This window comes from Periplaneta americana, chromosome 11, assembly GCF_040183065.1.
Source record: "Periplaneta americana isolate PAMFEO1 chromosome 11, P.americana_PAMFEO1_priV1, whole genome shotgun sequence".
Classification (NCBI taxonomy): domain Eukaryota; kingdom Metazoa; phylum Arthropoda; class Insecta; order Blattodea; family Blattidae; genus Periplaneta; species Periplaneta americana.
In genome coordinates this window covers 81067327-81090236 of record NC_091127.1, presented here as the reverse complement: position 1 = coordinate 81090236, position 22910 = coordinate 81067327, and the positions used below count along the sequence as shown (strand labels likewise).

At 35.3% G+C, this 22910-nt stretch overlaps 1 protein-coding gene across 1 annotated transcript; it reads right to left on the bottom strand.

Annotated features, from left to right (window-relative positions):
* Positions 1 to 1197: 1197 nt before the first annotated feature.
* Positions 1198 to 22745, bottom strand: LOC138709143 (mitochondrial mRNA pseudouridine synthase Rpusd3-like). The gene is made up of 5 exons (XM_069839679.1): positions 22414 to 22745; positions 20841 to 21036; positions 16874 to 17075; positions 7421 to 7690; positions 1198 to 1979 (listed from the first exon to the last, which is right to left on the bottom strand). Exons 1-5 carry the CDS (start codon positions 22589 to 22591, stop codon positions 1749 to 1751), a joined length of 1077 nt encoding a protein of 358 aa, XP_069695780.1. The 5' UTR covers positions 22592 to 22745; the 3' UTR covers positions 1198 to 1748.
* Between the last annotated feature and the right edge of the window lie 165 nt (positions 22746 to 22910).

The window sequence follows — 22910 nt, the reverse complement described above, 5'->3', positions numbered from 1 at the left end:
ATATTGCAATTAACTCTGCATTGGCAGAGAAACCGCAAAATCGTAAATCTGCTGAAAATTAGGAAATTGTGTAAAAAAATGCTTCAGATCGAATTTTGCAGCCTGATAATATCTCGCCCACGTTATGGACATAATTCAATACCGTTAGACTGATATGAAACGAATACTAGAACAATTTGTTAATCAAAGACGATGTTCAGTAGTTATTTAACAACATACAGAGCAAATAAAAACACAAACGCATATTCTATCAATAGTTCAGATGAAAAGAAAATGATTAGTACGACCGCTTATTCGTAAAAAGAACACTGCCAGCTGTGTAGCCTACATGAAGCAATATATCAGGTCTACATTATGAACATGTTGAATTTAATGTGGATGAGAAACATAATTATTTATCTGCTTCCATATCGCATCATATAATACACCTATAAAATGAAAACATGTAGGCCTAGAATACAGGAAACATGTTTGGGGGAGGGGGTTGTAATTCTTCTCCTTTCGGATAAATTTCAGAAGACGGATACCTGCTTTTCCTTCATATTCCAAAATTGTAATCTTGTGCACACAAAATAAATTAGTGCCTTTTCGTGAGCATCATGATGTGCATTCAACAAACACAGACAAATCTGCTCTTTTTAGTATTTTGTGATAATTGTTGCTAGTGAGGTATTGTGTACTGAAAATTAAAAACAATTAGATATCGTACATCAAATGATGACAGATTATATATTGAACGCAAACAACATTAAATCACCCATGTACTAAAATGTCATCTATGTGTGTTGATGAATTTGGGTAAAACAAACTTCTGTATGCTACAATTTAGCGACACATCGAAGTCTTATTGTAACATAACCTCACATTACAATGAGAAAGAAATTTGCAGGTGGCATGACGTAAAAGAGTCATCCCACAGTCGTATTACTCTATGTACTTTTCAGGTACTCTGCCATCTAGTGTTGGTTATCGCAAGTTCATTTCTCGACACTAGCGACGCATGGCATCTATTATTTTCCACGTGTTGCCAAGATTAGTACGGGCTTTGCTCATATGTTATATATATGATCTAGGCTTTAACGTAAGAAAATTATTGTGTTTGTTAATTTCACCAATCTATGTGGATGGCTGACTGCATAGTTTTTATTAATGTATGTTATGAAAGTCTTGGATTATTATGCTTGTAATCTATACCTGTTTCTTTATGTTTAGGCAAGGAACACAACAAGTTCTACAGCATGGAAGGGAATTACATTATGGTTATGGAACTCTGTCACATAAACTTTATTATCAGCAACTTACTTCTGGATATCAGAAATTTAATCTTCAAGCTACTGAAAGCAAATTGAATTGTGTGCCTGCTAGACAACTGTCACAACTGACTAAAAACAGCATTCTACTATCTAACACAAACTGCATACAGTCAATCAAACCCCTATTTGGGGAAGGTGAAATTGGCACTGAAATGTATCGAAGTGGAGTCTGGGGACACATGTCTGTACGAACTAATATCAGATGTCATTTTCCTAGACCAAGTGAACGAAAGAGGGTTAAAACACATGGCTTTAAAACACGTATGGCAACACCAGCAGGAAGAAGAATTCTGATGCGTAGGATTTTGAAGGGAAGACATGTACTTTCTCATTAGTAATAGTTTATAATCAAACATTACTGTAAGAAAATTGTATTCTTACTAATAAATGTATACATATAACATATATATTGTGATATTCTTTAAACATTTAGGTCTATCTGTTAAAATTCTCAATAAAAGTTCGTTCTTCTCCAAGACCAGATTGATATAGTCCTAAACATTCGCAGGTCCACTGGAAACTACTTGGAACTGGAGCTTCTAAGATGAGGTCACCATGTCCCAGATAATGTGGCAGAATCAATCTTCGAAGATGTAAATGAGTTGGAATGATTACTTCTTGGCCAGGCTGAAGTGAGAGGGATGCTTTTAGGTTATCTGGTAGTTTCTGAAATGTCGAAACATTCTTACATTACTTTTTAGATTCTTATTTTAGAGAATTGAAAGGTTTGCAGCAGCAGAAACACATTCCTTGAGAGAAGTGATAGGTTACCTTCTGAAAACAGACCATATATTATAATTAGAGCCTGGAATTTCAGGTGCTAAATGTTAATATTATTCCTCGCTATAGTTTATAAATATAGAAGCAATGCCGTCACTTCTTTGAGATGTCATTCAGTATTTTTTCCTGGTATCGTTAAAAGTCTTTAATCCTCTTAATCACCACTTATAAACTAGAGCACGATTTACAAGCTCCATTGCCCAGTCCTTGTGACTCTTTTGTCTATTATTAAATATCGGACTCTTGTGAACTAGGCTTAAAAGCCTCCTCACAGGCACTACATCTATTCATCTATACTTAATGTCGTTCTTAACTTTTAGCACTTAAAATTCTGGGCTCTAATTATAATCATGAAATAAGATAATTAAAAGTAACAGTGGAAGTCATGGTGTTGTGTATTACTGGGACCATATGTGAAAGATAAAGTGATATCAGTTCGTTATGTAGATTACAGGATGATAATGGTGAGACTACAAGGGAAGAAAATGAACTTGGTGCTAATACAAGTTTATATGTCACATAATGGATTAGCAGACAAAGAAGTGGAAGAAAGCTATGACAAGATAGAAGAGATAGTTGAGAAGGAGAAGATGGAAGGACAGTTGGAAAATATGGATTGGGGGAAAAATAATGACAGAGGAGAATCTTTGGTGAATTTCTGTAGAAGAAATGCAATGATTGTTAGAAATACATTTCAACAACATAAACGAAGATGCACATGGACATGCTCAAGGGACGAAAGCAGATATCAGATAGACTATTATACTAGTGCAGGAAAGATTCCGAAATTGCTTAAAAAATGCAAAGACTCTACCAGGAGCAGATATTAACTCAGATTATGTTTTGCTGATAGGCGAAGTAGATATTCGTCTGAAGAAGATAAGAAAAAGACAGGTGACTAAATTGAACATAGAAAAACTAAAGAACGAAGAGAAAAGTAGATAATTTGAAGCACATTTTCAAGAGAAAGCCACTACATTAGAATCCACACCTGAGAATAGTAACAAGTAGGTACTGGACTTACCTAAAAAGCTGTATACAGACAACAGCAAAAGAAAGAATAGAATACAGAGAAGGTGTGAGAATTAAGAAACCTTGAGTCACAGGGAAAATGTTGGAGAAGATGGAGGAAAAGAGAAAATGGAAAAACATCAACACAGAAGAAGGTATAGCTAGACCACTTAGAAAAGGCAGCTATGGCGAAAACCTAAATCATTTCCTTCTCCCACATGTGCTGCGTGTTCCCCTCTGTGCATTCCCCAACATTGATCACCAACCAGAATCTGTGTCTTAACCGAAGTTGGCGTACTAGGCGCTATTATCGTGACTCTTAATGGATTGCGTTGTTTACTCCCGCTTCAACCGTACACTTCTGGTCAAAACATTTGTCCTCTATTTTCCGCACTTGCTCACATAATTTCCTCTATTTTTCGGGGAAATATTCATCCATGAGCTTATGATCAAACAATAGTTCTCACGTAAAGACATGCCAATACTCTGGTTATAACTTAACACACAGCACTATTACTAGTATTCATTTATTTATTTTATACTACCACTTCACTTTACTTTGGCACAACTATACTCCCTTCGAACTCAGTGTTCACCATGAACAAGAACTGTGGGAGGGGAGATTAGCGCATGCGCATTACAACTGCATTTACAAAGTGGTATCCCTATAGAAGAAACTACAAGAAACTTAACAACAAACTAAGAAGAGAAACTGATAAGATGAAGGAAGACTGGATGAAAGAGAAATGTAAAGATATAGAGTATCTAGAGAGAAAAGGGAAGATATGATTTAATATATCGCTGAAGTAAAATGTTTGGACTTCACAAATAAGAAAAGCAAATCCATGTGGTTAATAGAGGACAAAATCGGAAATGAAATAACAAACAAGGAGATGGACGAAATATGGAGAAGAGTTATATGAGACAGAGAATCGTCCATATGAGTTACTGTAGCTATAGAAGATGAAGTAGCCGTATCAGAAGACGAAAAAGGATTTTCTATTAGTAGAGCGATCGGTTTGGAAGTAAATCCCGAAAAGACAAAGTATATGATTATGTCTCGTGACCAGAATATTGTACGAAATGGAAATATAAAAATTGGAGATTTATCCTTCGAAGAGGTGGAAAAATTCAAATATCTTGGAGCAACAGTAACAAATATAAATGACACTCGGGAGGAAATTAAACGCAGAATAAATATGGGAAATGCGTGTTATTATTCGGTTGAGAAGCTCTTATCATCCAGTCTGCTGTCCAAAAATCTGAAAGTTAGAATTTATAAAACAGTTATATTACCGGTTCTTCTGTATGGTTGTGAAACTTGGACTCTCACTCTGAGAGAGGAACATAGGTTCAGGGTGTTTGAGAATAAGGTGCTTAGGAAAATATTTGGGGCTAAGCGGGATGAAGTTACAGGAGAATGGAGAAAGTTACACAACACAGAACTGCACGCATTGTATTCTTCACCTGACATAATTAGGAACATTAAATCCAGACATTTGAGATGGGCAGGGCATGTAGCACGTATGGGCGAATCCAGAAATGCATATAGAGTGTTAGTTGGGAGACCGGAGGGAAAAAGACCTTTAGGGAGGCCGAGACGTAGATGGGAGGATAATATTAAAATGGATTTGAGGGAGGTGGGGTATGATGATAGAGACTGGATTAATCTTGCACAGGATAGGGACCGCGGGCGGGCTTATGTGAGGGCGGCAATGAACCTTCGGGTTCCTTAAAAGCCATTTGTAAGTAAGTAAGTAAGGGAATAAGTTATTGAGCTAGTGTTTAGGGAAATAAGAATGGAAAGCAACAGGAGTTGATGGAATCCCACTGAATTAGTGAAATGCGTGGGTGAAGACAAAAATGAAATTCTATCATTATGCAATGAAATATATGAGAAAAGAGAATGACCTGAACATTTTACGGAGACAGTGTTGCTTCCAATACTGAAGAAAAATAATGTCAAGAAACGTAACGAGTTCAGAACATCAGTTTGATATCACACTCAGCAAAGATTCTCCTGCGAATACTGAATTGACTATTATTTTCTAAAATAGAAGAACAGTTGGAAGAAGGGCAGTTTGGTTTCAGGAAAGGAAAAGGTACGAAAGATGCAACTGGACTGCTATGAACAATCGGTGAGAGATACCTCGAGAATAATAAAGAAGTTTATGTAATATTTGTGGACTTAGAAAAGGCTTTTGACAGAGTCAATTGAAATAAACTGATCCTAAAGAAAACTGATGTGGATTGGAAAGGGAGAAGGCATTTCAGTAATCTTTATGTGAAAAAAGGTTGTTTTCTAATGCCAGGCATTTGACAGTAAAGTGATATGGTGTTGTTAGCAGAAGAGGGATATGCAACTGGAGCTAAATGAAAGCTGTGAGCAGTACTGGATGAAGATAAATGCAAATAAGACAACCTTAGTCATAGGAAGAAAAATTAAGAAGATTAACTTGCGAATTCTAAATGAGGCAGTAGAGCAAGTGGACAGCTTCAAATACTTGAGGTGTACTATAAGCAATAACATGATTCACAATAATTAGAGCTAAAAATCTAATTTTTTAGAATGTGCTGGATATTATGCATCTCTAATACATTTACATAGCTTATATAATATTACACATTTCTAGGTATATTATAAAAATACAATGTTCTTTGTTTTCCATTTAATTACGAAGTGGGGACATTTATACAGAATGATCACCTTTTATGATAAAGTGATAGAATAAGGATTAGGTACTGTATTAATTCTGACATGGATCAGTAATGGCAAGTAAATTTTGTTTAGAACCTTCTCTTTCAGCAACAGTTCTTCCATATACCTGCTATTGTATGAACTTCCAGTTTCCCCTTTCCAAAAAAAAAAGTCATTCTAAGAATTTTTATGAAACTATCAATCTCAGCATGGCAGCCTCTCAGTCAAAACAAAGCACAAAATTCTTTATTCAATAATAAAATGTCAAAAATAGTGTATTTCTACATAAATGGCGAAAGTGCAATTACGAGATGCAGTCCAAAAGTAATGCATAACAAATTTTCAAGAGTCTATAAATTAATTTTACTCATACCTCATTTTTCTACTTTCATCTCATTGTTTATCTACATACAGTTGTTATCACTGAATCTACTTTTCATAACAGGTTTTGTAGGAATCTTGAGGTATATGTTTCAGACACTGGTGAATTGCAAAACCCAGGCTGGATCTTGATGAGAATTATCTTCCTCGAAGTGCGACTTTAGCATGCCTAACAGCTAAAAATGAGAAGGAGCAAGATCAGAAGGGTAGGAAGGATATCTAATGGTCCCAACTCCATGCTGAATAAGAAATTCGGTGACAACTTGCGCTTAGTGTGAGGGTGGGGAGCAATGTCTTGGTGGAGGATGAACTTTTTTTTTCAAGGTTGATCGTTTTTCTGTGATGGTAGGCAACAGGTGGTGTAAAATTGTTCAGTGATGGTTTACCTTTTGGAACAGGATATGCCAAGATGATCCCTTTCTGGTCCCAGAAAATTGCGTTAAGAACTTTTTCCAGAGATGCGAGAATTCGAAATTTTTTGGTGATGGTGAATCTGAATGTTTTCATTGTCTTTTTGTTTCGGGATTGAAGAGAGAGGGATCCATGTCTCATCCATTGTGATCACTTTTTTTCAAAAAGTGTGATCAGAATCGTATCTGGTCAGGAGTTATTCACAGTGTATCACTCGCAACTCTTTCCCCCCCTGCCCCCATCGTAAAGCATTCTTGGCATCCAGCAAGCATTCACTTTTATCATTTTCAAGTCATCCATGATAATCCTCATCACTGTTTTGTGGCTTAAACACTTGTGAACATGATTAAATGATGGTCATTCATGATAGGGTTTCAACACGTTCCTTGTTGATTTCTGTGCTTGAGGAGAAGAGCCGTCCTGACCGGAGCAAGTCTGTGGTGGACTGTCGATCATTTTTAAATCTTGTAATCCATTTGTTCACACTGCTATAGTCCAATGCACTATCACTACAAACTGACACATTCTCGATGGATATTAGCACAATTCTCGCCTTTACAAAGCAAAAATTTGATAATTGCACTGCTGTTCTTCTTGTGAAAACTCCATTATAATCACTATTGAAAACAATCTTCGGTAAATTGTTCCTCACAGATACATGCACGCACTCCCAAAACTGAGACTTGTCAGCAGTATACTGCAAGATTACTGCCTCTCCCTAAAACAGCAAGTCTGGCTATAGACCGCCTCATACAGTCCCAGCAAAAATGTATGCATTACTTTTGGATTGCACCTCGTAAAATAGTTACAATATAAACAAATTTACCTTTGGACTTTTAGCAGCGTCACTGCAAGGATTAATTGTAACTGGAACACCCATAATAGTCTGAACTCGAGACCCATAGAGGTTATCACCCAGAATAGGACTTTGCATGTGCGCAAGATACACACGGAGGAAATGCCACTTTGTTCCAGATGGACGAATTTCCACCAGACTTGCCAAATGTTGTTGGCATAAGGTATGATGTTCCACTCTGAACACCTTCACTTCCTGACACTTTACTGAGTTCTTCGACCATTCTTTTAACACAACTGGCTGAAAAAGAATATATATTATTGTGAACAACATAGCCAATGCGATGACTACATAGGGGCTATTCCATATGAAATCGATCAGTAAAAAACATCGCATTTTTTTTATACTCTAATTTTTTCCCTACTTATACAAGGTGCTGAGGGGAGTGCATTTTCAAAAATATACTATCGAAAGTCAAACGATTTTCGTATTATTGGGCGACAAATTTAGCGTATTTTATAAAAACAAGCCTCTTTCAGCGCTCAGAACTCTGGAACCGTTTACTGCAGAACATTAAACGAGAGCTTATTTTGAAGCTGACATTTGGTAGGTTATGTTAAGAAGTAATCCTTATTTTTTATTGTACACAGACAGATAATCTGATTTTACTTGCTTTTAGGCTTTTTGGCCATTTGTAAAAATGTAAAAAAATATTGAGAAAAAACTTTGCATTATTAAGAGGAATTCGGCATTGTTTGCTTAGTGGCTCGGCAATAAGTTTTGAGGGTATTAAATAAATTATTTTCACACACCTAGACTTGAACGGTGCAGTACCGCACCAAGACCGCACGCAGTGGTCGAGAGCTGAAGATACGTGAGCACTGGGCGTCATTTTACTCCTTTGTTTATGAAAACTTGTGATAAAGCTGGCCCAGCCATGACTGCTAGACGACACATCCACGCGTTTGTCTCCTGGCCTTGCTTGTCTTGACTACCTACAGTCAGCTGGTTAGTTCACGCACGTACTATTTATTTTCTTTATTTTATATTTTCAATACTTTCTTATCAACGCACCACCAGTAAAAAATATGTGTTTATTTATACTTTCAATGCCGAATCTAACCATATATTTTAAAAATATTTTTTCGTGGCCAAAGGCGTCTTAATGAAGAAAAATTTAAATTTCTCCATTTCCATAAAAAGTAAGAAAAACTGTTTACATGTCTATATAAACTTTAACTTCTCAGCATCAAAATAAACCATGATTTTGATCATTGGGTGAAAGGGTTTCGGAGCCACAACATTTTAAAGTTGCTAATTTTATGAAAATATGATAAATTTAAATATTATTAATTTAAACACTATTAAGTTCTGATGCCTCGAACTTTGCACAAAGCATTATATCACAGTTGTCTACGGACAGAAAAAGTTTCATTGTATTTAAAAATTGCAAGGTCAATTTCTCTATATTTCGGTCGATTTGAGATGGAATAGCCCATAGGTAGAGCCACATTTAAACTTTCTGTGCCACTCATAAACTTGCTGAAATAACATAGTACAGGAATCCCCATACTGTCCCTTCATCCTCCGGTGAATGTGTTAGTTTCTCACTCTAACTACCCAAAAACCGAATAATAATTATTGCCCTCTGTTCCTCCCTCTTGCATGTCTCCAAGGGAGTTGCCATCCTGTTGTAATCGCTGTATCACATTTCCCATCAGCCTGCACACATTCAACAGAAGAGTATACATATCTGTTACTTATATGTGTAGTACAAGTGTCTACTACACGATTCGAACTTTTTATTACAATATTAAGGTTACTTTTTGACTCAGCCTCGTAAATAAATAAAGATACGCTAATAAGACATTTTTTGTTTTATTTTGTAAATTGCCTCGTCACCCCCTCATTTCTTTATGCGACGCCTCAGGAGGTTGCAACCCACAATTTGAAAACAATTACATCTTTCAATTTATTCAGTCACTTTTCACTTATAATAATAAAATTCTGGATCTAATCGAATATTTTGATTTTTCTATAGATATCTTCAAATTATATTTTTTCATTTTACTTTCTGTAAATATAGTAACTTGTAAATATTTTTCAAAGTGAGCTGAAATTACCTGATATTTGACAAGTAAAAGTGTGTTGAAAATAATAATATTTAATTTAAAATGATGTCTTAGCTGAATTTTCCATCCTGAAAAATCTGTCTCCATGTATAAATTAAAAAGTATTGGTAACACTGGACAGCCCTGTCTCTGTCATAGTTTTCCAGATTCTACAGTCTATATATAGACATAAATTATTTGAAGTAATGGTAATCACAGATACATACAAAGATATATACTTATGAACATATTAAAATATTTTTAGGTCTTATCATCTGAATCATAAGGCCTGTGTATCTTTGATTACCATTATTTCAAATAATTTATGTCTTTGTACTATAAATGGGGTGAATACGAATGCAGGGGTTGAACAGAAATGAATTTGTACTATTTTTTATTTCTTAGTGTCAAAGAATAAAGATAATGATGAGTAGTGTATGTATTTATTTTTTTATTCGTAACAAATGAACAAATAAATACACATTATTAGGGCCCGGATAGTTATGTACTAAAAATCAGTAAAATATGTACAGTTGTCAAAAGAAAAAGTGGCCGCTCTCCAGAAACAAAGTTCCCTTTGGGTATCTTCGCAACAATTCAGAGACAGGCGATGTTACATGTTGTCTACAGTTATAATTAAAGTATTCCGTGTATTACTTGATGATGTAATGGTAGCGTTCTGGCCTGGTATTCGCGAGGTTCTGCGTTCGAATACAACCTAGTGCTTTTTGTTTTGTTTTTAAGAGAAAGAGACAAAATATACATAATTGCTCCTTTCTCTTTTATGATTATTTTAGTAATTAACATCAGATTCATGAATGTATTATGCCATGACTTTATCATTATTTATTATGACATTATGGCTGCAAATGGAAAGAAAAAAAGATCTTATTCTCAACAAGAATATCTTTCGTGGCATAAACAAAACAAATTTACTGGCGTCTGTCTTACAACATTCAAACAATTTTAAGCGTTCAAAAAACAAAACAAAAGGCACGATTCAATATTTAGTCTATCTTTCCCACATCTTGATCACATCTTGCAGTTGAGTGGACTTGGAATCGACTAGAGTCTTTTCAAATAGCGACTGTTCCCAGCCATGACATTCAAAGCATCCTGGACATACATAAGTATTCTGCCTATGGGCAGGTCTTTCACTGCAAACCCAGCATTCTCCAATCTTTCTTATTTTCTGCCTTTCTCTTAGTCTCCGCACATGATCCACATATCTTAATGTCGTCTATTATTTGATATCTTCTTCTGCCCCGAACTCTTCTCCCGTTCACCATTCCTTTCAGTGCATCCTTCAGTAGGCAGTTTCTTCTCAGTGACCCAACCAATTCCTTTTTCTCTTTCTAATCAAGTTCAGCATCATTCTTTCTTCATCCACTTTTTCCAAGACAATTTCATTTCTTATTCCGTCTGTCTGCTTCACACGCTCCATTCTGCCCCACATCCACATTTCAAATGCTTCTATTCGTTTCTCTTCATTTCGTCGTAATGTCCATGTTTCTTTCCTATACAGTGCCACACTCCACAAAGCATTTCAATAGTCTCTTCCTTAGTTCTTTTTCCAGAGATCCACAGAAGATACTTCTTTTTCTATTAAAAGCTTCTTTTGCTCATGTTTGCAGGTTTTCTTGGAAAGGATAAATGCGGTAACTTCCCGTTGCTTTCCGCACACCACTGTCTCTTTCACATCTTAATAGATCCCAGGAGGCCCAAGCGTGGAGGTGAAGAGAGTGGATTTGACTAATTGAGCCCTCTGGACTTCACCGAAAATTACCACAAGGGTTAAATATCAGTTCTATCAGGATTTTTTATCCTGATCAGATATCTGGAAATCCCAATTAGCCTTTGCCCCCCACATCCTGAACGAACTTCTACAAATCATCAGAAAATCTTAGAGGGGGATTGAGCCAATATTTCCGCAAATGTTTCTGAACTGTGCCCTCGTAGTTCAGTCGGAAGAACGTCGGAATTTAGATGTCAACGTCTCATGTTCAATTCCTCGTCACTCTTTTTTCATTTTATTGTGTTTCAAGATAATATAAATTAATGTAATTATATAAAAACAAAAAACAAACACTAGTATTATGCAACTGTATTGTTCCAAACCTAATATTAAATTTATGTTATTTATGTCGCTAAAGAACGATAACAGAATATAAATAACTTGAATATTATTTATATCGCTAAAAACCGATAACAGAATATAAATTATAATTTGAATATTATTTATATCGCTAAAGAACGATAATAGAATGTAAATGAAGACTCAAATATCATTTATATCGCTAAAGAACGATAATGATGACTTGAATATTATTTATATCACTAAATAATAACAAAATATAAATAACTTGAATATTATTTATATCGATAAACAACGATAACAGAATATAAATGGTAATGTAAATATTATTTATAATGCCAAAGAACGATAACAGAATATAAGTTATAATTTGAATATTATTTATATCGCTAAAGAACGATTAAAAAATAAAATGAAAGCTTAAGCAAGGCCCAAACTCACAAACTTCGAATCATTAAGCGAGCACTGTACCGCTGGTCTATGAGACGCAGATATGGAATAATTCTATACTTCCGGAACTGCTTCTACAAGCACATGCATCATGTAACATCGCCGTGACCCGAAATGGACTTAGAAAACATTCGCTGTTCATGAGTGCGGCCACTTTCTTTTTTTTTTTTTTTTTTTTTTGACAACTGTACATACTGTCTTCCTCTGACGAGTTTAGTGCTGGGACCTGAGGTATTCTTGCCATCAGTGCTGGGGGGTTGCAGGTAGATTCTTTTGTTGCTACAGTCAAGCCGAGCCGAGCAGAGTGGGAAGTATTAATCGTCCAAAAATATGCAGTCTTCAGTTTGTAGTAGTGTGTGACTGTGTGTATGTGTTAGGTACTCTATATACGAGTGAAATGTTTTAATATGATTGTACTTCCTTCCAAACTGCCGCTGTCACTGTTCCCTCCCACTCCAGTACCACGATAGACTAGTCGGAACTGCATTCCTCTCAGCACTAAACTCCTCAGAGGATGACAGTATAATATGTATTTAAAAATCTTGAAATATGTAATAAAACCATTAAAATACCAAGAAATATGTAACATCATAATATCATAATTTCCCTACATTTTCTTGAAATATGTTGCTGACAGGCTACCTACAGAATCACGTCATGTCTTAACACATATCATATTATGGATCCAATATTATAACTAGATATAATAATCTGGAGATGCATGTAAATAACTTAAAAATTTGAAATTACATATTGCTGTTAATTTTCCACATTACGAACCCCATAACAATAAGAAACAAACATGTGTTTCAAATTGTCAAATAGAAAACTTCTCCTGTTATCGTGTAACATGGCTTTGTACTGTCTACTAAAACTCCAGAAATTAGGTATCTCCAGCAATATGTTCAGATGGATATCAGAATTCCTTAGTCAACGATTCATTGCCACTAAATTCAATAATTCACTTTCTAGTTACAGACAAACATATCGAGGTCTACCTCAGGGCGCTGTCCTCAGCACAACTTTATTCAATATTTATATAAATGACTTACCCTCCCTATTAGAGGAATGAAACATGAAAACAGCACTATTTGCAGATGCTATAGTTTTGTGGACTTCCGGATCTTACAGACATAAAGACAAAATTCAAAATTCTGCTCTTAAAGCTCTAAATCAACTACATGAATGGAATACATCAAATTTGATGACACTCAATTTAAGCCAAAGTAACTATCAAATATTTTCACTTGGTAAAAAAGAAAGAGAATTCAATATCCAATACAATGGCCAACACCTTCCTAGGACTTATGAATCCAAATATCTTGGAGTTATTTTCGATAGTAAGTTAACATGGAGCAACCATTTGAAATACATTTCTGAAAAAGCTCGTAAAAGATTCTCCCTTCTAAAAAGACTAGCAGGAAAGAAATGGGGATGCTCTAGGAATACTTTGAACACTACATACAAAATGTTTATACAGCCAGTGCTGACATACTGCGGAGAAATTTTAATTACTTCACCTTTCATAAACGAAATAGAATATGTTCAAAACCAAGCTCTCAGACTCATTACTGGTGGAATCAAAACAACTCCAATAGATTCTATGAGATTCCTCACTAATATTAACAGCATCAAAATGACAATAGAAGAAAAAGCACTGATTCAATATGAAAAACTTATTAGATTACCAGAAAACAATTGGCATTCATACAGTCCTCTCTGTAGATTGAAAACTCAAAAAAGTTTCATATCCATTGTTCAAGAATTAAAACAGAAAATCAACATCCCGAATTTAAAAGAAAACCTACAAATTAAACCAAACCCTTTAACTCTATTAAATATGGAATATAATCTAAATTTAACAGAAGAAATACTGAAATCAGAAGTAAACACTGAAATACTAAAACAATTGTCTTTAGAGACAATTAATATTAGGTACCCTCCACAAAACTGGCTTCATTTATACACTGCGGATCTTTGATCTCCAGAGAACAAGGTGCTGGTGCAGGTGTTACGTGCTGTCTCTTCTCACTTTATAGATCTCTTGGGTATGGAACAACAAGTTTTGATGGAGAAATCATTGCAATAAGTGAAAGTCTCAGGAATCTTCTATGCCACATCAGTAAATTTAAAAATGCAGTTATATTGTCAGACTCCAAAGCAGCTATTCTATCAATAGTCTCTAAACACACACCTTCATCTCAAACAGCAGAAATAACTAAAATGCTCTCTCAATTAATATCACTCAATAAAAGAATTGTATTCCAATGGATACCATCCCATTGTGGAATCCTGGGGAACGAGAATGCGGATGCTTTAGCAAAGAAGGGCAGCACTGCTACTTACAGACCTGTTATTAAATCTACGTATTACTCTGTGAAGAGATTATTAAATCTACATACTTAGACTTCAACAAACAAAATTTGATAACACAATCCCAAGGGAAAAAAATGGAACTCTGCATCAAAATCCACAGTTAATTCCCGATTTACCACGAAAATCGTCTGTAGCTGCATTTAGATTGGCAAGAGGCCATGATTGTTTGGCCAAACACCTGCATAGAATTGGAATATATCAGTCCCCTAACTGTCCACTGTGCAACTCAAACCAAGAAATGGATTCAGAACATCTCAAAATCTGTGCTTCAGTGGCTGGTCATGATAATATCTTTGAAAAATATTGGAGTGCAAGAGGTCAAATGACTTTATTGTCAAACGCCTGGCATTAGAAAACAACAACAAACAACAACAACATTATGTAATGGGTGCATATTTAAACTTGCACAAAACTTATGGTGTGTACTCAATTTCAAAGACTTCGGTACTACTTTCATTTAGCACTCTGTTAATAGCACTGATAGCCTTGAATCCTCGGTTTTTCTTCAAATTGGAAGAAAGTGTATCCTTCACTGCATCTACAACTGGCCCTTGTAGACTTTCCAGAGACGTGACTGCAGAATGAACAACATCAAGCCTGTCTGAGAGTATGGAAGAAGATTTCGCCAGAGATTTAATGACATGCATAAATGCAAAAAATTGCACTGGATGTAGGCAATATCATTTTTAAGCTTTGCATCACTAAATGATTGCTTTGCTGTTTCTACAGAAACTGCATCTTGGGAATAAAAATGCTGGAGAACTTGTTTCACAGAATCAAAATTCTTTGGGTAGTAGCCTACAGCATCAATCCAGCTTCCCCACCTCGTTAAGATTGAATGAAGAAGGAGTGGAAGCTCAGGAAACAGTTCTTCGAATTTATCAACTCTGTTGTAAGCTTTATTTGTATTCGAAATTAGTGTGTCATCTTTAGAAAATTTAGATGGAACCAGTTCTGCTATGTGATGGAATGCATGCACAAGACATGTGAGATGTAACATTTTAGGATATAAAACTTGCAAAGCTGTGACAGCTTTGCACATATATGGTGCTGCATCCATCACAAGAAGGAAGACATTACTGTGTTTCACCCCATCGGGCCACAAAAGTCCCATTGTATCATTAAATAATTTAGCAATATTTTGATGATTGCATTTTGGTAACACCTCACAAGTTAACAACACAAGCTTACTCGCTTCATTACCTTTCAACACACCTACTATAACATTTCCAATACCTATATCATTCCTATACATCAGTTGCTTCGTCAATTGAAATCCAAATGAGATCAGCACCAATTTCCAAATGAATAGAGTTGATTGTTCCCATATATATTATAAGTCAGGTGCATAGTTCTTTCTGATTGTAGATTAATCTGGCACAGTTTCACGTGTGTATTTCTCAAGAAACTCGCACAGCACTGGATTTTTTAACTTCCAAATAAGAATATCAGCACAAAACATAGCATGGCGCAGATCACTTGCAAACTGAGATTTCTGAGGTTCTGGGCGTTTCTGAGTTGAGGTTCAGTGAGTAACAACTGCTTTTGAGATATGGTTTCGAAGCACGGGTACGATGATGTGACGTGGATAAGTGTTCCAGAACTTGAAAACATTGAGAACAGGGCACATTCTTCTCACAAACAAGGCAAAAAAAGTACCTTCCCATCTGTGGATAAATTGTCAAATTCCTCTGTGTAATGCTTTAACTTTACACAGAGTGAGATTTTTCCTTCGGCATATTTTAGTACAATATTTAACTTGAAATTAAAAAAGAATTAAATGCTGAGGTCACACAACACAAAGTTATTGTTCAATCTACACACGACAGCTAACTGCAACTAACTGACACTTCAATCGGTGACATGGCATGGCTTGGACACAAGTGGCAAGGTGCGCATCACGTGACCGATGGACAGGCAGAGAGATTCAAGACAGAAAACCTTTTTGACCTTCTTGCACAAGATCATACACTTGTAGGATATACAGGCATGTTATATCGAATAAAATTGCAATTAAGCATGGAAATATTAATAAATATGTAAAAATATGTACAGTACTTAAGAGCAAAATATGTAAGAATATGTACTTAAGAGCAAAATATGTACTTTCAAGTTTACGTTTTTAGGCTCTAAGTGGCATGAAACTCCAACATATCACAAATCTCGTATCTTAATGTTAACAGAAAAAAACATGTAATTACATAAATATCCGGGCCCTACTCATTATTATATTTACTCTTTGACACTAAGAAATTAAAAAGTAGTAAAAATTAATTTCTATTCAGCCCATTTTACGGTATGCAATCCAATACCCTAATACAATGAACAAACATATGTCATATGTATTTCCAGACTATATTAATATAATTTTTCAATTACTTAGTAGACCAATACAGTGGCAGCCTCTTAATTATAAAGATTTTTTGGAAACCTGAAAATATATCAACAAACCTGTTTGTCTTTATTGTTATTGGGATTTTTCTTCAGTGTTATTCCCATTTTAAGAACTGCAGAGTTTGGCTGAGGATTTCCTATGACAACTGCCCAATAATGTGCAAACAGTTGATGACGACCACTAGCTTTCTTCATACACTTTCTGACTTTATCTATCACTTTATCACATGGTGATAATACTGTTACTCCACTTGTATACCTATAAAAAAAATACACTAGTATTATTATTAGTATCCTATGGAAAATGAAATTTCCTTTCTATGGTCAAAGTCAATAATTATCATAAAAAAACTCGCACAATCTCCGTTAATTTTGTAATAATAAAACTGATTACGACAAAAAAGAAAGCTTGTCTTGTAATCTGAAATTGTGGCTGCATTCAGCAGGGACAGCGCTAATTCAGCGATTCATTTTTATTATGTTATTGCAGCTGTGAGTGGCTGAACGATCAGATTTCAAAATGTCCACTATGTTTACAAAGAAACACACCGGCCGTGAAAGCCTGCATGCTAAGATTAAACACACCATTGTTCTGTCTACTCCAAAATATAAGACTCGTATTGCATGGTGTCTAGTATTCCAGACGAGAGGGGAAAATCCCAGTATATAGGGCGCAATGTCTGTTCTGGGAGACATCCTAAGAATGATCTAGCATGCCATGCATGCCTGTCATTGTACTTGCGTCCTTCCACTCAGAGAGAGACCATCCTTTCTTGTTATCCAATGGATAGATGGTTTGTATTCCTGAAATAATACCACACCTCCGCCTTTCTGCTTGAGTGTGCACCATTTCATGTATTCATCATCTCTTAATATTAGCATTTTACTTGTTATTTTTTTTAGTCTCTACAAACAAGTGTTCTCTTTTTACGGTCAACTTATTAAGAAAAGTATTAGCCTCGACTTCTAGATCTCGTAATGCATTAACATGAGTTATTAATAGTTTGCAACATAAGGTAGCTATTGCTATACTGTTGAATGTATGCTTCCCACATTGCTCGAAATAAACTCAAAGTTTTAACTTTAGAGGAACTATATACCATGTGATCTGGTGTGTCAAGCAGGAGATTTAAAATTTGTTTCAAGAAGACTTCTGGAGTATATCCTTTAAAAATACTTGAGGCATCTTCTCCAAGAGCGTAGACTGCATTAAATAAACAAGGGTGTTGTGTTTACATTACATTATATTTCGAAGTAAACATTTTTGTATTTTATTCACCTATTCCATTAAAAAGAAAAAATGCAGCGAGAATGTACAATAGTACCATCTGAAAGGGAAGGGTTGAAAATGCTATTAAATGTACCTATATACTACAAAACAAAATCCGGAAGGCAGGGGAAAAATTTATTGGGAGTGCAAGTGAATTCGAATAAAGAAATGTTCTGCAAGAGCAATGGGCAACTTGTTTGAGTGCTTAAGGGTCACGAACTATTATGTCATTCTCTTCCTATGAAGAGAGAAGAGACAAAGGCAGAGCAAATAAAAATAATATGAAGCATGCAGTCTAAGATTATTCAAAACTTCTGGCATTACAAATACTGTGTAATCAACTACGAGTTTCTTCTCGTTTTTTTTTTTAATAAGAAAATTTAAAGCAATCAATTCGAAGGAAAGGGAGATGCTATAAACCCTCAAATTCGAATCACTAGATCTGTTTGTGATTCCTGATAAGTACAAAAAAACTCTTCAGAGTGCGAGATTTATATTATTTACTTTACTTACAGACATGTCACTAAATCTACGTATTACTCTGTGAAGAGATTTATTAAATCTACATACTTAGACTTCAACAAACAAAATTTGATAACTCAATCCCAAGGGGAAAAATGGAACTCTCTGCATCAAAATCCACAGTTAATTCCCGATTTACCACGAAAATCGTCTGTAGCTGCATTTAAATTGGCAACAGGCCATGATTGTTTGGCCAAACACCTGCATAGAATTGGAATATATCAGTACCCTAACTGCCCATTGTGCAACTCAAACCAAGAAATGGATTCGGAACACCTCAAAATCTGTGCTTCAGTGGCTAGTCATGATATCTTTGAAAAATATTGGAGTGCAAGAGGTCAAATGACTTTATTGTCAAACGCCTGGCATTAGAAAACAACAACAACATATTATTTGATTCAGACCTAGTGGAGGATAGTAATGAAAGTACAGTAATTATGCTTGACACAAAAGAAAACTTGCAATTTTTTTTATGAAAAGTCACGAGTGGTTTGTAGATAGCACATGAAAGATTAGTCTCAATCTCTGGGTCGCGAGATGGTCTCCTGGAACTTGTTATTTTTTCTAAGCATTTTTCATGAATAAATATTTTGTAGAGGAAATATTCTTAGAAGAATAATTTTCGTGATTGTATTGTAAAAAAGAGAAGATCCAGATCGTCTGTGTAGCAAATGTCAATGACCAAGTTACTTATTTTTCGATGATCAGGAATTTTTCAGACTTAGAAATCTTTCAATATTCGGGAAAGGGAATATTGCTGTTTATGACCAGTCATAAAAATTGCCTACAAGTCAATTACAATAGGTGACGAATCCTCTGTTCTAAAAAATTGAACGAAGTAACATGTGTTGTCAGTGACCAATTAGCTAGGATGTATAAAACAAAAATTTTACTTTAATTGAAGATTAAGGCAGTCTGTATCCGGTTCTTTATACTGAATAGTGTCTCTTTGCAAGTTTGCATTGCAGTGTGTAAGTGCTTGTTTCAAAACCCGAGTGTCGAATTTTTTTAAAAGTAATAGGCATACAGATTTAAATATTAATATGCATAAAAAAACTTTGGTTAATTTTGGTATTAAGAAATTTCATACTGAAACAACAACTAGTGATGCATCAAGTCCAAGGGGAAAAGTACCAGCAAACAGAAGAAGAAAAAGTCTGTGTCACTCGTAAGTATATACTGAATTATGTGTGTTATAACTTGATTTTTCTTCACGCATAGATAAAACTAATCTGGCCCCCGATGGAGTTCTTGAAATTGAATCAGGTGCTCAAACAGTACATACCGTACTAAATTGGCCAACCCTGAGCTAAGTGACAGCTGTGAGCATGTGGGATAAAGATAAATGCAAACAAGACGAAGACCATGTGATTATCAGAAGAAAATAAAGAAGGCAAATGTGCAAATTCGAAATGAGGCAGTAGAACAAGTGGACAGTTTCAAATAGTTGGGGTGTACTGTAAGAAGTATAACATGACCTGCTACCAGGAAGTCAAAAGGAGAATAGCAATGGCAAAGGAAACTTTCAATAATAATAGATCTTCTGCAGACCTCTGGAAAAAGAACTAAGGAAGATACTAGTGAAGTGCTTTGTGTGGAGTGTGGCATTCTACAAGGCAGAAAATGGATATTACGCCGAAGTGAAGACAGACAAGGATTCAGTTCAAAGATAGAATTATTGATGTTTTAGCAGAGCTAAAATACAAATGTATTTAGGTGAGTGCCATATTTAAAAATTTGTTTTTGCAATACTGTGTATAACTTAATTTAGAGTTGCAGAACAATATGCATATAATTATATGTAGCATACAATTTAATTAGGAGCCTATATTAAGAAGTGATTTATGGAATTTAAAAATGTTTGATTGTCTACCTTTGTTATAAAATAATGTACACTTTGCTACCGATGGATTGTCTGCAAAGACTAAGAGGAAGGCTGAAAATAGGGAAGATTGGAGAATGTTGAGTTTGCAATGAAGGAATGAATGAACATTTGGGCTTACAATTATATTATGTCAGTATAATCCAAGAGACTGCACAGTACTTCTCAGCTTTCGTTATAGTATATATAAAAGAAACCTGATTTTTTAAGTTAAGAAAACTTCTCTTGTTTTGTATAGATCACATTAGAGCATAGAATCTCCCAGTATTCCTTCCTTCCTTCCTCGTGTAAACTTGAAAACTTTGCTTAACATATCGGGCATATAAGTACTAATAGCTTAAGAAACACACCTTTCTGGTATTTTGAGAACAGTTAATGTTTCATAACCTAGCTTTTCAGCTATATGAGGAAGAGCCATATTCAGGTAATAATCACGTTGTCCAGAATGTGCTGTATTTGTGATCACAGTATTGGTTTTGCGTTGCGGTGTGGTGGATGGAGGTGACAAACCAACTCCATACGGCTTATTTAATACTACTATATCATCTGAAACACAGAAATTGATATTAGTATAACAATTCTTTACAATTGTGCTACCAAAGGAATATTTATTCATATACACCTAACCACCAAAATGCGTATATGCAAGGCATACCAAAAGCCTGAATTAACCAAACCTAACACCGATAAGCCTACTCGAACTTCCGAAAACCATTTACTTATGTACCTATTACAAAGTTACGATCATGTGATCCTGCCTCTCTGCTGGCCACCACTATCACCTTATTCCGGTGCGAAATTGGTGTCGCCGCTCAATATATCTTTTGTTTATAATAATAATAATAATAATAATAATGGCTTTATTTAGTCTGGCAGAGTTAAGGCCGTAAGGTCTTCTCTTACACTCAACCAGGATTATTGCTTACATAGTTGAACATAAAACTGGATCATAATTAGGTAATTGCATACTGATACAATTTAGGTACATAATGAGATCAAAAGAGGTAGTTACATAAAATTTACCTCAAAATAAAAATAAACATAGGCTAGTGGAATACATATTAATGCTGTTAGAATCAAATACGGACCCGACGCTGCAAGGCATAAGGGATAGATGAAGAAGAAGAAGAAGAATCAAATACGAATCACATAAAACAAAAGCCGATAATTCAATAAAAAATGTACGCAGTAGAAATAAAAATAATCACATTAGTATACATATTAGTATTAGATTGCAATTAAGTAGGATTTACATAATTAAACCAGAAACCGACAATTGAATAAAATGTACACAAAAATAGATTAATAATAAAAAACAACACAGTGGGATACATATTGGCGTTAAGTGATAAATAAACACATGGTATATATGATTCGACTATACCGAGAAATAAGGTGGTGATAGACACTGCGTGGGCGAAATCACATTTGTGGAGTTGCAAGCTTCGGTGTCGCGTACTACAGAAAAGCCGGCTCGACGTTATTTTGCCCAAAAACACTCCATGACCCCCTTATGTCATATTGTTATTGGGCAAGGCAACGCCGAGCCTTCACGCATGTGAGTTCGCTCACGCAGTATCAATCACCTTATATAGTTCCGAGTATAGAAACGAAGTATGTAAATGCATCCTACATTTCTCGGTAACGCAACTGTAAAGGAAAACATTTTTTTTTAACTAAAACTATGAAATAAATTACTTCACTATTTTTTTTATAAATTGATCGATTTTGGAATAGACACCGACGTACTTGAACTGCCAACATAGAAAACAAAAAATCACACTCAATCGCTTTCACCTTCATCTTGACGGGATAATAAAAGCCTAAACTAACCTAACCTAACCTAACCTAACCTAAGTGCGTCCGTGTCTATTCCTAAATCGGCGGAAGTCGCTCAACGCTCGTTTAATCAAAATAACTTGCCTTTATTGTAAATTATATTTTTCATGAGAAAGTCTGAGAATTCTTTCAAACTATTCCATGGATTTACTTTCGAATATTCATGGTGTATTATTTTGTTACTCCCCACGAAATTTGAACAGCAACCACACATAAATTTCCTGTGTGTTTTAGAAGTCAGTTTCACAATACTTCTTATCATTACTGTTAAATTACTTGAATTGCTAGTAGTTCAGTTCTGTGTGTGATCTGTGGTTCAGAATATTCAGATTTAAAAATCATTCATGAACTTCCACTTTTCCCTTCACCACCGCCGTCTGCTATAGGTTCGTTCCAACAACAGTCAGGAAACGTCCGTAACCATCGTGAGCATGCGCAGTACAAAAAAAGCGTTCCAACCAATGAGTTAGAAAGAGAAAGATATAGAGTGGTCATTGCGCCGCCATGTTTGAAGAAAATTGAACGACCGTCGGTAATGAACTTATGCGCCCAAAACAAAGTGGGCGTGGTGATAACTGACA